This window comes from Stegodyphus dumicola, chromosome 8, assembly GCF_044657685.1.
Source record: "Stegodyphus dumicola isolate Sdum_Otavi_A_Nest chromosome 8, ASM4465768v1".
Classification (NCBI taxonomy): Eukaryota; Metazoa; Arthropoda; class Arachnida; order Araneae; family Eresidae; genus Stegodyphus; species Stegodyphus dumicola.
In genome coordinates this window covers 168579612-168595990 of record NC_140775.1, presented here as the reverse complement: position 1 = coordinate 168595990, position 16379 = coordinate 168579612, and the positions used below count along the sequence as shown (strand labels likewise).

At 37.7% G+C, this 16379-nt stretch overlaps 1 protein-coding gene across 1 annotated transcript in view; it reads left to right on the top strand.

Annotated features, from left to right (window-relative positions):
• Window positions 1-7922: 7922 nt before the first annotated feature.
• LOC118205238 (uncharacterized) overlaps window positions 7923-16379 on the top strand; it is a gene marked incomplete at its 5' end in the record, with an annotated part of 146283 nt that continues 137826 nt past the window's right edge. Inside the window, 6 exons of the mRNA XM_085823051.1 lie at window positions 7923-8400; window positions 10464-10685; window positions 10758-10907; window positions 12944-13432; window positions 13477-13592; window positions 15486-15957. Coding sequence (XP_085679177.1) covers window positions 7923-8400; window positions 10464-10685; window positions 10758-10907; window positions 12944-13432; window positions 13477-13592; window positions 15486-15957 — 1927 coding nt within the window. The remainder of the gene's footprint in view (window positions 8401-10463; window positions 10686-10757; window positions 10908-12943; window positions 13433-13476; window positions 13593-15485; window positions 15958-16379) is intronic.

Genomic DNA, 16379 nt, shown 5'->3' with positions numbered 1-16379 from the left:
TATTTACAGACGCTTTACGGATTGGAGCGAGAGTACTTATATCGAATATGTAATAATTATTGCAGCCTTTTAAACGCAGAGTAATATTTTAAAATTAAGACAGTTTCCTCTTAAACGCGGTACGAATTCTCTGCTATACTCAAAAGAGTGGTTTGCTTGGGCAAACATAAAAATTTTAAGGTACGAAACTTCTCAATTTTCTTTGATGTATGAAGCAAATATTAGCTTCTAAAAGTGTACTGAATTTTGATAATGTTCTGAAGAATCACTAAAAAGTGTAGAATCTTGTCTTCTTCTATTTAGTTGTAATATATTGTAACCGAAATACCGAGTGTTTATTTAAATCATAACATTTCTAATTTCTCAAGGTTATGGAGGTAGAGGATACGGTGGTGGATACGAAGGTCGTGGAGCTGGAGCTGGTGCCGCATCTGCTGCTGCTGCAGGAGCTGGTGCAGGACAACAAGGACTAGACCAAGGAGCTTCTGCCGCTGCCGCCGCCGCTGCTGCTGCCGCCGCTGCTGCCCAAGGTTATGGAGGTAGAGGTGGTTACGGACAAGGTGCTGGTGCTGCGGGCGCTGCTGCTGCTGCTGCTGGAGCAGGAGCTGGTGCAGGGCAACAAAGACAAGACCAGGGAGCTGCTGCCGCCGCCGCTGCTGCTGCCGCCGCTGCTGCCCAAGGTTATGGAGGTAGAGGTGGTTACGGACAAGGTGCTGGTGCTGCGGGCGCTGCTGCTGCTGCTGCTGGAGCAGGAGCTGGTGCAGGACAACAAGATCAAGACCAACAAGCTGCTGCCGCCGCCGCCGCTGCTGCTGCCGCTGCTGCAGGAGGTATGTTATTTGTCCTTTACATTTGCAGTAATTTTCCGAAATAGAACATAACACGAGAGTTTTGAAAGTGTCTACAGATACAGAACCCAGTCTGAATATTTCGGACATAGAAGCCTCAATTCTTGTTTGCGTTTCTAGGATATTAAATATTCATCTGTCGGTAAAGAATATATAAATTACGAAATGGGAAATATTCTTTCTCTTACACTCAAGGTTCGTAACAGAACTTTGCCAATAGCGTTTAATTAGATTTCACTAATTTCTAAGTTGAATTCCGAATTAAATTTAACTTTCGGTCATTATTCCGCGAATTTCTTAGATATGTTGTGATCGAAAATCTTTTGTCTATCAAATATTTTACTTCCACTTAAATTGCAGAATGTACATTTAACTCTGAATTTGAACTGTTCAAAACTAATGGAAACGTACAAGGACATTCCATTTATCATTTGCTGTAATTGGAACCTTGCTGCAGTTTCAAATCCTAACACATATGATTTGTTTTGCTTTGTTTTGCTTTATACGGGCTCAGCCCTTCCGCCTGATTTGTTGAACCTTATGAAGAAAAGCGGGCGAATCCCTTCCAACAACAAACGACACGAGCCAGCGAGTGGGCCGTGTCCAAGTAAAACTAAAATTAATTTAGCAGCTTAACAATAAATAAATAAATAAATAAATAAATAAATAGAATAAAATATAAAAACTAGCAGAAAAAAAAACACATTTAAAAAATGTCCCGGAAAGCCAAGCCTGGGAACTGAGTAACATAAAAATTAGGATAATGCAAAAATAACGAAATTATAAAAACGACCGTGAGAACTCTTCTCTACGAATCTCAAGACATAACAGAATATAAATAATAAAATCAAAGAAAATTGGGTTAGTAAAGTAAAGAGAATAACACGGCACATAAAAACACATTACCCGAGGAAATATTATGTACTAAGACATATGTATGTAATAATTCCTCGGGTATCCGACGAAAATTCTGAAAAGCTTTCAGTTTTACGAATTCCTATTAATCTGTAATTTTGAGAACAGCTCTCTATAATGAAACACAAAAAATCCTGAAAGATACATACAGCAGAACGCGTAGCTCATTTAGTTTTACATAAGAACACTTTCAATAAAACGAATATTCGAATTCAATGATATTTATTTAGTTTCGTTGTATTTTCATTCGTTGCGAACGCCGTATTTTCTAAGTCACTGTCCTACTCATGTCATTATTAGTAATAAAAAAATTCATTTTTTTCGGACGACTGTAATACGACATCAGAAGCACTTTGTATTTCTTCCTTTACAAAACACAAATAATCTACGATATCTAAAGGTGCCGTAAAAACGTAGCAAGGACATCCCATATTGTTTGTTTTTGCCAAGAATCTAAAAACGATTAGTAGCTTCGATAAATTCTTTGTTTCATATGATGAATCAATGATCTGAAATTATTTTCAAGTTTAGTAAAGAGATACATATTTTTAATACCAATTATACGTCCTCTTTTATCTATTCATAAAATCATAACTAATTAACTTTAGAAACTCCGAAGGTTAACACGTAGATCAGATGCATTCGATACATTATGTGTTTAAGTAACTGAAGACGTAGACAACACAATTTCATATGTATTTTTTAATCATCTAATCCTGTATCACCAGGGTCCTCATTAAGAGAAAGTTTTACATACCTCGGATAATATTTACAGACGCTTTACGGATTGGAGCGAGAGTACTTATATCGAATATGTAATAATTATTGCAGCCTTTTAAACGCAGAGTAATATTTTAAAATTAAGACAGTTTCCTCTTAAACGCGGTACGAATTCTCTGCTATACTCAAAAGAGTGGTTTGCTTGGCCAAACATAAAAATTTTAAGGTACGAAACTTCTCAATTTTCTTTGATGTATGAAGCAAATATTAGCTTCTAAAAGTGTACTGAATTTTGATAATGTTCTGAAGAATCACTAAAAAGTGTAGAATCTTGTCTTCTTCTATTTAGTTGTAATATATTGTAACCGAAATACCGAGTGTTTATTTAAATCATAACATTTCTAATTTCTCAAGGTTATGGAGGTAGAGGATACGGTGGTGGATACGGAGGTCGTGGAGCTGGAGCTGGTGCCGCATCTGCTGCTGCTGCAGGAGCTGGTGCAGGACAACAAGGACTAGACCAAGGAGCTTCTGCCGCTGCCGCCGCCGCTGCTGCTGCCGCCGCTGCTGCCCAAGGTTATGGAGGTAGAGGTGGTTACGGACAAGGTGCTGGTGCTGCGGGCGCTGCTGCTGCTGCTGCTGGAGCAGGAGCTGGTGCAGGGCAACAAAGACAAGACCAGGGAGCTGCTGCCGCCGCCGCTGCTGCTGCTGCCCAAGGTTATGGAGGTAGAGGAGGATACGGACGTGGTGCTGGTGCTGCGGGCGCTGCTGCTGCTGCTGCTGGAGCAGGAGCTGGTGCAGGACAACAAGATCAAGACCAACAAGCTGCTGCCGCCGCCGCCGCTGCTGCTGCCGCTGCTGCAGGAGGTATGTTATTTGTCCTTTACATTTGCAGTAATTTTCCGAAATAGAACATAACACGAGAGTTTTGAAAGTGTCTACAGATACAGAACCCAGTCTGAATATTTCGGACATAGAAGCCTCAATTCTTGTTTGCGTTTCTAGGATATTAAATATTCATCTGTCGGTAAAGAATATATAAATTACGAAATGGGAAATATTCTTTCTCTTACACTCAAGGTTCGTAACAGAACTTTGCCAATAGCGTTTAATTAGATTTCACTAATTTCTAAGTTGAATTCCGAATTAAATTTAACTTTCAGTCATTATTCCGCGAATTTCTTAGATATGTTGTGATCGAAAATCTTTTGTCTATCAAATATTTTACTTCCACTTAAATTGCAGAATGTACATTTAACTCTGAATTTGAACTGTTCAAAACTAATGGAAACGTACAAGGACATTCCATTTATCATTTGCTGTAATTGGAACCTTGCTGCAGTTTCAAATCCTAACACATATGATTTGTTTTGCTTTGTTTTGCTTTATACGGGCTCAGCCCTTCCGCCTGATTTGTTGAACCTTATGAAGAAAAGCGGGCGAATCCCTTCCAACAACAAACGACACGAGCCAGCGAGTGGGCCGTGTCCAAGTAAAACTAAAATTAATTTAGCAGCTTAACAATAAATAAATAAATAAATAAATAAATAGAATAAAATATAAAAACTAGCAGAAAAAAAAACACATTTAAAAAATGTCCCGGAAAGCCAAGCCTGGGAACTGAGTAACATAAAAATTAGGATAATGCAAAAATAACGAAATTATAAAAACGACCGTGAGAACTCTTCTCTACGAATCTCAAGACATAACAGAATATAAATAATAAAATCAAAGAAAATTGGGTTAGTAAAGTAAAGAGAATAACACGGCACATAAAAACACATTACCCGAGGAAATATTATGTACTAAGACATATGTATGTAATAATTCCTCGGGTATCCGACGAAAATTCTGAAAAGCTTTCAGTTTTACGAATTCCTATTAATCTGTAATTTTGAGAACAGCTCTCTATAATGAAACACAAAAAATCCTGAAAGATACATACAGCAGAACGCGTAGCTCATTTAGTTTTACATAAGAACACTTTCAATAAAACGAATATTCGAATTCAATGATATTTATTTAGTTTCGTTGTATTTTCATTCGTTGCGAACGCCGTATTTTCTAAGTCACTGTCCTACTCATGTCATTATTAGTAATAAAAAAATTCATTTTTTTCGGACGACTGTAATACGACATCAGAAGCACTTTGTATTTCTTCCTTTACAAAACACAAATAATCTACGATATCTAAAGGTGCCGTAAAAACGTAGCAAGGACATCCCATATTGTTTGTTTTTGCCAAGAATCTAAAAACGATTAGTAGCTTCGATAAATTCTTTGTTTCATATGATGAATCGATGATCTGAAATTATTTTCAAGTTTAGTAAAGAGATACATATTTTTAATACCAATTATACGTCCTCTTTTATCTATTCATAAAATCATAACTAATTAACTTTAGAAACTCCGAAGGTTAACACGTAGATCAGATGCATTCGATACATTATGTGTTTAAGTAACTGAAGACGTAGACAACACAATTTCATATGTATTTTTTAATCATCTAATCCTGTATCACCAGGGTCCTCATTAAGAGAAAGTTTTACATACCTCGGATAATATTTACAGACGCTTTACGGATTGGAGCGAGAGTACTTATATCGAATATGTAATAATTATTGCAGCCTTTTAAACGCAGAGTAATATTTTAAAATTAAGACAGTTTCCTCTTAAACGCGGTACGAATTCTCTGCTATACTCAAAAGAGTGGTTTGCTTGGCCAAACATAAAAATTTTAAGGTACGAAACTTCTCAATTTTCTTTGATGTATGAAGCAAATATTAGCTTCTAAAAGTGTACTGAATTTTGATAATGTTCTGAAGAATCACTAAAAAGTGTAGAATCTTGTCTTCTTCTATTTAGTTGTAATATATTGTAACCGAAATACCGAGTGTTTATTTAAATCATAACATTTCTAATTTCTCAAGGTTATGGAGGTAGAGGATACGGTGGTGGATACGGAGGTCGTGGAGCTGGAGCTGGTGCCGCATCTGCTGCTGCTGCAGGAGCTGGTGCAGGACAACAAGGACTAGACCAAGGAGCTTCTGCCGCTGCCGCCGCCGCTGCTGCTGCCGCCGCTGCTGCCCAAGGTTATGGAGGTAGAGGTGGTTACGGACAAGGTGCTGGTGCTGCGGGCGCTGCTGCTGCTGCTGCTGGAGCAGGAGCTGGTGCAGGGCAACAAAGACAAGACCAGGGAGCTGCTGCCGCCGCCGCTGCTGCTGCCGCCGCTGCTGCCCAAGGTTATGGAGGTAGAGGTGGTTACGGACAAGGTGCTGGTGCTGCGGGCGCTGCTGCTGCTGCTGCTGGAGCAGGAGCTGGTGCAGGACAACAAGATCAAGACCAACAAGCTGCTGCCGCCGCCGCCGCTGCTGCTGCCGCTGCTGCAGGAGGTATGTTATTTGTCCTTTACATTTGCAGTAATTTTCCGAAATAGAACATAACACGAGAGTTTTGAAAGTGTCTACAGATACAGAACCCAGTCTGAATATTTCGGACATAGAAGCCTCAATTCTTGTTTGCGTTTCTAGGATATTAAATATTCATCTGTCGGTAAAGAATATATAAATTACGAAATGGGAAATATTCTTTCTCTTACACTCAAGGTTCGTAACAGAACTTTGCCAATAGCGTTTAATTAGATTTCACTAATTTCTAAGTTGAATTCCGAATTAAATTTAACTTTCGGTCATTATTCCGCGAATTTCTTAGATATGTTGTGATCGAAAATCTTTTGTCTATCAAATATTTTACTTCCACTTAAATTGCAGAATGTACATTTAACTCTGAATTTGAACTGTTCAAAACTAATGGAAACGTACAAGGACATTCCATTTATCATTTGCTGTAATTGGAACCTTGCTGCAGTTTCAAATCCTAACACATATGATTTGTTTTGCTTTGTTTTGCTTTATACGGGCTCAGCCCTTCCGCCTGATTTGTTGAACCTTATGAAGAAAAGCGGGCGAATCCCTTCCAACAACAAACGACACGAGCCAGCGAGTGGGCCGTGTCCAAGTAAAACTAAAATTAATTTAGCAGCTTAACAATAAATAAATAAATAAATAAATAAATAGAATAAAATATAAAAACTAGCAGAAAAAAAAACACATTTAAAAAATGTCCCGGAAAGCCAAGCCTGGGAACTGAGTAACATAAAAATTAGGATAATGCAAAAATAACGAAATTATAAAAACGACCGTGAGAACTCTTCTCTACGAATCTCAAGACATAACAGAATATAAATAATAAAATCAAAGAAAATTGGGTTAGTAAAGTAAAGAGAATAACACGGCACATAAAAACACATTACCCGAGGAAATATTATGTACTAAGACATATGTATGTAATAATTCCTCGGGTATCCGACGAAAATTCTGAAAAGCTTTCAGTTTTACGAATTCCTATTAATCTGTAATTTTGAGAACAGCTCTCTATAATGAAACACAAAAAATCCTGAAAGATACATACAGCAGAACGCGTAGCTCATTTAGTTTTACATAAGAACACTTTCAATAAAACGAATATTCGAATTCAATGATATTTATTTAGTTTCGTTGTATTTTCATTCGTTGCGAACGCCGTATTTTCTAAGTCACTGTCCTACTCATGTCATTATTAGTAATAAAAAAATTCATTTTTTTCGGACGACTGTAATACGACATCAGAAGCACTTTGTATTTCTTCCTTTACAAAACACAAATAATCTACGATATCTAAAGGTGCCGTAAAAACGTAGCAAGGACATCCCATATTGTTTGTTTTTGCCAAGAATCTAAAAACGATTAGTAGCTTCGATAAATTCTTTGTTTCATATGATGAATCAATGATCTGAAATTATTTTCAAGTTTAGTAAAGAGATACATATTTTTAATACCAATTATACGTCCTCTTTTATCTATTCATAAAATCATAACTAATTAACTTTAGAAACTCCGAAGGTTAACACGTAGATCAGATGCATTCGATACATTATGTGTTTAAGTAACTGAAGACGTAGACAACACAATTTCATATGTATTTTTTAATCATCTAATCCTGTATCACCAGGGTCCTCATTAAGAGAAAGTTTTACATACCTCGGATAATATTTACAGACGCTTTACGGATTGGAGCGAGAGTACTTATATCGAATATGTAATAATTATTGCAGCCTTTTAAACGCAGAGTAATATTTTAAAATTAAGACAGTTTCCTCTTAAACGCGGTACGAATTCTCTGCTATACTCAAAAGAGTGGTTTGCTTGGCCAAACATAAAAATTTTAAGGTACGAAACTTCTCAATTTTCTTTGATGTATGAAGCAAATATTAGCTTCTAAAAGTGTACTGAATTTTGATAATGTTCTGAAGAATCACTAAAAAGTGTAGAATCTTGTCTTCTTCTATTTAGTTGTAATATATTGTAACCGAAATACCGAGTGTTTATTTAAATCATAACATTTCTAATTTCTCAAGGTTATGGAGGTAGAGGATACGGTGGTGGATACGGAGGTCGTGGAGCTGGAGCTGGTGCCGCATCTGCTGCTGCTGCAGGAGCTGGTGCAGGACAACAAGGACTAGACCAAGGAGCTTCTGCCGCTGCCGCCGCCGCTGCTGCTGCCGCCGCTGCTGCCCAAGGTTATGGAGGTAGAGGTGGTTACGGACAAGGTGCTGGTGCTGCGGGCGCTGCTGCTGCTGCTGCTGGAGCAGGAGCTGGTGCAGGGCAACAAAGACAAGACCAGGGAGCTGCTGCCGCCGCCGCTGCTGCTGCTGCCGCTGCTGCCCAAGGTTATGGAGGTAGAGGAGGATACGGACGTGGTGCTGGTGCTGCGGGCGCTGCTGCTGCTGCTGCTGGAGCAGGAGCTGGTGCAGGACAACAAGATCAAGACCAACAAGCTGCTGCCGCCGCCGCCGCTGCTGCTGCCGCTGCTGCAGGAGGTATGTTATTTGTCCTTTACATTTGCAGTAATTTTCCGAAATAGAACATAACACGAGAGTTTTGAAAGTGTCTACAGATACAGAACCCAGTCTGAATATTTCGGACATAGAAGCCTCAATTCTTGTTTGCGTTTCTAGGATATTAAATATTCATCTGTCGGTAAAGAATATATAAATTACGAAATGGGAAATATTCTTTCTCTTACACTCAAGGTTCGTAACAGAACTTTGCCAATAGCGTTTAATTAGATTTCACTAATTTCTAAGTTGAATTCCGAATTAAATTTAACTTTCAGTCATTATTCCGCGAATTTCTTAGATATGTTGTGATCGAAAATCTTTTGTCTATCAAATATTTTACTTCCACTTAAATTGCAGAATGTACATTTAACTCTGAATTTGAACTGTTCAAAACTAATGGAAACGTACAAGGACATTCCATTTATCATTTGCTGTAATTGGAACCTTGCTGCAGTTTCAAATCCTAACACATATGATTTGTTTTGCTTTGTTTTGCTTTATACGGGCTCAGCCCTTCCGCCTGATTTGTTGAACCTTATGAAGAAAAGCGGGCGAATCCCTTCCAACAACAAACGACACGAGCCAGCGAGTGGGCCGTGTCCAAGTAAAACTAAAATTAATTTAGCAGCTTAACAATAAATAAATAAATAAATAAATAAATAGAATAAAATATAAAAACTAGCAGAAAAAAAAACACATTTAAAAAATGTCCCGGAAAGCCAAGCCTGGGAACTGAGTAACATAAAAATTAGGATAATGCAAAAATAACGAAATTATAAAAATGACCGTGAGAACTCTTCTCTACGAATCTCAAGACATAACAGAATATAAATAATAAAATCAAAGAAAATTGGGTTAGTAAAGTAAAGAGAATAACACGGCACATAAAAACACATTACCCGAGGAAATATTATGTACTAAGACATATGTATGTAATAATTCCTCGGGTATCCGACGAAAATTCTGAAAAGCTTTCAGTTTTACGAATTCCTATTAATCTGTAATTTTGAGAACAGCTCTCTATAATGAAACACAAAAAATCCTGAAAGATACATACAGCAGAACGCGTAGCTCATTTAGTTTTACATAAGAACACTTTCAATAAAACGAATATTCGAATTCAATGATATTTATTTAGTTTCGTTGTATTTTCATTCGTTGCGAACGCCGTATTTTCTAAGTCACTGTCCTACTCATGTCATTATTAGTAATAAAAAAATTCATTTTTTTCGGACGACTGTAATACGACATCAGAAGCACTTTGTATTTCTTCCTTTACAAAACACAAATAATCTACGATATCTAAAGGTGCCGTAAAAACGTAGCAAGGACATCCCATATTGTTTGTTTTTGCCAAGAATCTAAAAACGATTAGTAGCTTCGATAAATTCTTTGTTTCATATGATGAATCAATGATCTGAAATTATTTTCAAGTTTAGTAAAGAGATACATATTTTTAATACCAATTATACGTCCTCTTTTATCTATTCATAAAATCATAACTAATTAACTTTAGAAACTCCGAAGGTTAACACGTAGATCAGATGCATTCGATACATTATGTGTTTAAGTAACTGAAGACGTAGACAACACAATTTCATATGTATTTTTTAATCATCTAATCCTGTATCACCAGGGTCCTCATTAAGAGAAAGTTTTACATACCTCGGATAATATTTACAGACGCTTTACGGATTGGAGCGAGAGTACTTATATCGAATATGTAATAATTATTGCAGCCTTTTAAACGCAGAGTAATATTTTAAAATTAAGACAGTTTCCTCTTAAACGCGGTACGAATTCTCTGCTATACTCAAAAGAGTGGTTTGCTTGGCCAAACATAAAAATTTTAAGGTACGAAACTTCTCAATTTTCTTTGATGTATGAAGCAAATATTAGCTTCTAAAAGTGTACTGAATTTTGATAATGTTCTGAAGAATCACTAAAAAGTGTAGAATCTTGTCTTCTTCTATTTAGTTGTAATATATTGTAACCGAAATACCGAGTGTTTATTTAAATCATAACATTTCTAATTTCTCAAGGTTATGGAGGTAGAGGATACGGTGGTGGATACGGAGGTCGTGGAGCTGGAGCTGGTGCCGCATCTGCTGCTGCTGCAGGAGCTGGTGCAGGACAACAAGGACTAGACCAAGGAGCTTCTGCCGCTGCCGCCGCTGCTGCCCAAGGTTATGGAGGTAGAGGTGGTTACGGACAAGGTGCTGGTGCTGCGGGCGCTGCTGCTGCTGCTGCTGGAGCAGGAGCTGGTGCAGGGCAACAAAGACAAGACCAGGGAGCTGCTGCCGCCGCCGCTGCTGCTGCTGCCGCTGCTGCCCAAGGTTATGGAGGTAGAGGAGGATACGGACGTGGTGCTGGTGCTGCGGGCGCTGCTGCTGCTGCTGCTGGAGCAGGAGCTGGTGCAGGACAACAAGATCAAGACCAACAAGCTGCTGCCGCCGCCGCCGCTGCTGCTGCCGCTGCTGCAGGAGGTATGTTATTTGTCCTTTACATTTGCAGTAATTTTCCGAAATAGAACATAACACGAGAGTTTTGAAAGTGTCTACAGATACAGAACCCAGTCTGAATATTTCGGACATAGAAGCCTCAATTCTTGTTTGCGTTTCTAGGATATTAAATATTCATCTGTCGGTAAAGAATATATAAATTACGAAATGGGAAATATTCTTTCTCTTACACTCAAGGTTCGTAACAGAACTTTGCCAATAGCGTTTAATTAGATTTCACTAATTTCTAAGTTGAATTCCGAATTAAATTTAACTTTCAGTCATTATTCCGCGAATTTCTTAGATATGTTGTGATCGAAAATCTTTTGTCTATCAAATATTTTACTTCCACTTAAATTGCAGAATGTACATTTAACTCTGAATTTGAACTGTTCAAAACTAATGGAAACGTACAAGGACATTCCATTTATCATTTGCTGTAATTGGAACCTTGCTGCAGTTTCAAATCCTAACACATATGATTTGTTTTGCTTTGTTTTGCTTTATACGGGCTCAGCCCTTCCGCCTGATTTGTTGAACCTTATGAAGAAAAGCGGGCGAATCCCTTCCAACAACAAACGACACGAGCCAGCGAGTGGGCCGTGTCCAAGTAAAACTAAAATTAATTTAGCAGCTTAACAATAAATAAATAAATAAATAAATAAATAGAATAAAATATAAAAACTAGCAGAAAAAAAAACACATTTAAAAAATGTCCCGGAAAGCCAAGCCTGGGAACTGAGTAACATAAAAATTAGGATAATGCAAAAATAACGAAATTATAAAAACGACCGTGAGAACTCTTCTCTACGAATCTCAAGACATAACAGAATATAAATAATAAAATCAAAGAAAATTGGGTTAGTAAAGTAAAGAGAATAACACGGCACATAAAAACACATTACCCGAGGAAATATTATGTACTAAGACATATGTATGTAATAATTCCTCGGGTATCCGACGAAAATTCTGAAAAGCTTTCAGTTTTACGAATTCCTATTAATCTGTAATTTTGAGAACAGCTCTCTATAATGAAACACAAAAAATCCTGAAAGATACATACAGCAGAACGCGTAGCTCATTTAGTTTTACATAAGAACACTTTCAATAAAACGAATATTCGAATTCAATGATATTTATTTAGTTTCGTTGTATTTTCATTCGTTGCGAACGCCGTATTTTCTAAGTCACTGTCCTACTCATGTCATTATTAGTAATAAAAAAATTCATTTTTTTCGGACGACTGTAATACGACATCAGAAGCACTTTGTATTTCTTCCTTTACAAAACACAAATAATCTACGATATCTAAAGGTGCCGTAAAAACGTAGCAAGGACATCCCATATTGTTTGTTTTTGCCAAGAATCTAAAAACGATTAGTAGCTTCGATAAATTCTTTGTTTCATATGATGAATCAATGATCTGAAATTATTTTCAAGTTTAGTAAAGAGATACATATTTTTAATACCAATTATACGTCCTCTTTTATCTATTCATAAAATCATAACTAATTAACTTTAGAAACTCCGAAGGTTAACACGTAGATCAGATGCATTCGATACATTATGTGTTTAAGTAACTGAAGACGTAGACAACACAATTTCATATGTATTTTTTAATCATCTAATCCTGTATCACCAGGGTCCTCATTAAGAGAAAGTTTTACATACCTCGGATAATATTTACAGACGCTTTACGGATTGGAGCGAGAGTACTTATATCGAATATGTAATAATTATTGCAGCCTTTTAAACGCAGAGTAATATTTTAAAATTAAGACAGTTTCCTCTTAAACGCGGTACGAATTCTCTGCTATACTCAAAAGAGTGGTTTGCTTGGCCAAACATAAAAATTTTAAGGTACGAAACTTCTCAATTTTCTTTGATGTATGAAGCAAATATTAGCTTCTAAAAGTGTACTGAATTTTGATAATGTTCTGAAGAATCACTAAAAAGTGTAGAATCTTGTCTTCTTCTATTTAGTTGTAATATATTGTAACCGAAATACCGAGTGTTTATTTAAATCATAACATTTCTAATTTCTCAAGGTTATGGAGGTAGAGGATACGGTGGTGGATACGGAGGTCGTGGAGCTGGAGCTGGTGCCGCATCTGCTGCTGCTGCAGGAGCTGGTGCAGGACAACAAGGACTAGACCAAGGAGCTTCTGCCGCTGCCGCCGCCGCTGCTGCTGCCGCCGCTGCTGCCCAAGGTTATGGAGGTAGAGGTGGTTACGGACAAGGTGCTGGTGCTGCGGGCGCTGCTGCTGCTGCTGCTGGAGCAGGAGCTGGTGCAGGGCAACAAAGACAAGACCAGGGAGCTGCTGCCGCCGCCGCTGCTGCTGCTGCCGCTGCTGCCCAAGGTTATGGAGGTAGAGGAGGATACGGACGTGGTGCTGGTGCTGCGGGCGCTGCTGCTGCTGCTGCTGGAGCAGGAGCTGGTGCAGGACAACAAGATCAAGACCAACAAGCTGCTGCCGCCGCCGCCGCTGCTGCTGCCGCTGCTGCAGGAGGTATGTTATTTGTCCTTTACATTTGCAGTAATTTTCCGAAATAGAACATAACACGAGAGTTTTGAAAGTGTCTACAGATACAGAACCCAGTCTGAATATTTCGGACATAGAAGCCTCAATTCTTGTTTGCGTTTCTAGGATATTAAATATTCATCTGTCGGTAAAGAATATATAAATTACGAAATGGGAAATATTCTTTCTCTTACACTCAAGGGTCGTAACAGAACTTTGCCAATAGCGTTTAATTAGATTTCACTAATTTCTAAGTTGAATTCCGAATTAAATTTAACTTTCAGTCATTATTCCGCGAATTTCTTAGATATGTTGTGATCGAAAATCTTTTGTCTATCAAATATTTTACTTCCACTTAAATTGCAGAATGTACATTTAACTCTGAATTTGAACTGTTCAAAACTAATGGAAACGTACAAGGACATTCCATTTATCATTTGCTGTAATTGGAACCTTGCTGCAGTTTCAAATCCTAACACATATGATTTGTTTTGCTTTGTTTTGCTTTATACGGGCTCAGCCCTTCCGCCTGATTTGTTGAACCTTATGAAGAAAAGCGGGCGAATCCCTTCCAACAACAAACGACACGAGCCAGCGAGTGGGCCGTGTCCAAGTAAAACTAAAATTAATTTAGCAGCTTAACAATAAATAAATAAATAAATAAATAAATAGAATAAAATATAAAAACTAGCAGAAAAAAAAACACATTTAAAAAATGTCCCGGAAAGCCAAGCCTGGGAACTGAGTAACATAAAAATTAGGATAATGCAAAAATAACGAAATTATAAAAATGACCGTGAGAACTCTTCTCTACGAATCTCAAGACATAACAGAATATAAATAATAAAATCAAAGAAAATTGGGTTAGTAAAGTAAAGAGAATAACACGGCACATAAAAACACATTACCCGAGGAAATATTATGTACTAAGACATATGTATGTAATAATTCCTCGGGTATCCGACGAAAATTCTGAAAAGCTTTCAGTTTTACGAATTCCTATTAATCTGTAATTTTGAGAACAGCTCTCTATAATGAAACACAAAAAATCCTGAAAGATACATACAGCAGAACGCGTAGCTCATTTAGTTTTACATAAGAACACTTTCAATAAAACGAATATTCGAATTCAATGATATTTATTTAGTTTCGTTGTATTTTCATTCGTTGCGAACGCCGTATTTTCTAAGTCACTGTCCTACTCATGTCATTATTAGTAATAAAAAAATTCATTTTTTTCGGACGACTGTAATACGACATCAGAAGCACTTTGTATTTCTTCCTTTACAAAACACAAATAATCTACGATATCTAAAGGTGCCGTAAAAACGTAGCAAGGACATCCCATATTGTTTGTTTTTGCCAAGAATCTAAAAACGATTAGTAGCTTCGATAAATTCTTTGTTTCATATGATGAATCAATGATCTGAAATTATTTTCAAGTTTAGTAAAGAGATACATATTTTTAATACCAATTATACGTCCTCTTTTATCTATTCATAAAATCATAACTAATTAACTTTAGAAACTCCGAAGGTTAACACGTAGATCAGATGCATTCGATACATTATGTGTTTAAGTAACTGAAGACGTAGACAACACAATTTCATATGTATTTTTTAATCATCTAATCCTGTATCACCAGGGTCCTCATTAAGAGAAAGTTTTACATACCTCGGATAATATTTACAGACGCTTTACGGATTGGAGCGAGAGTACTTATATCGAATATGTAATAATTATTGCAGCCTTTTAAACGCAGAGTAATATTTTAAAATTAAGACAGTTTCCTCTTAAACGCGGTACGAATTCTCTGCTATACTCAAAAGAGTGGTTTGCTTGGCCAAACATAAAAATTTTAAGGTACGAAACTTCTCAATTTTCTTTGATGTATGAAGCAAATATTAGCTTCTAAAAGTGTACTGAATTTTGATAATGTTCTGAAGAATCACTAAAAAGTGTAGAATCTTGTCTTCTTCTATTTAGTTGTAATATATTGTAACCGAAATACCGAGTGTTTATTTAAATCATAACATTTCTAATTTCTCAAGGTTATGGAGGTAGAGGATACGGTGGTGGATACGGAGGTCGTGGAGCTGGAGCTGGTGCCGCATCTGCTGCTGCTGCAGGAGCTGGTGCAGGACAACAAGGACTAGACCAAGGAGCTTCTGCCGCTGCCGCCGCCGCTGCTGCTGCCGCCGCTGCTGCCCAAGGTTATGGAGGTAGAGGTGGTTACGGACAAGGTGCTGGTGCTGCGGGCGCTGCTGCTGCTGCTGCTGGAGCAGGAGCTGGTGCAGGGCAACAAAGACAAGACCAGGGAGCTGCTGCCGCCGCCGCTGCTGCTGCTGCCGCTGCTGCCCAAGGTTATGGAGGTAGAGGAGGATACGGACGTGGTGCTGGTGCTGCGGGCGCTGCTGCTGCTGCTGCTGGAGCAGGAGCTGGTGCAGGACAACAAGATCAAGACCAACAAGCTGCTGCCGCCGCCGCCGCTGCTGCTGCCGCTGCTGCAGGAGGTATGTTATTTGTCCTTTACATTTGCAGTAATTTTCCGAAATAGAATATAACACGAGAGTTTTGAAAGTGTCTACAGATACAGAACCCAGTCTGAATATTTCGGACATAGAAGCCTCAATTCTTGTTTGCGTTTCTAGGATATTAAATATTCATCTGTCGGTAAAGAATATATAAATTACGAAATGAGAAATATTCTTTCTCTTACACTCAAGGTTCGTAACAGAACTTTGCCAATAGCGTTTAATTAGATTTCACTAATTTCTAAGTTGAATTCCGAATTAAATTTAACTTTCAGTCATTATTCCGCGAATTTCTTAGATATGTTGTGATCGAAAATCTTTTGTCTATCAAATATTTTACTTCCACTTAAATTGCAGAATGTACATTTAACTCTGAATTTGAACTGTTCAAAACTAATGGA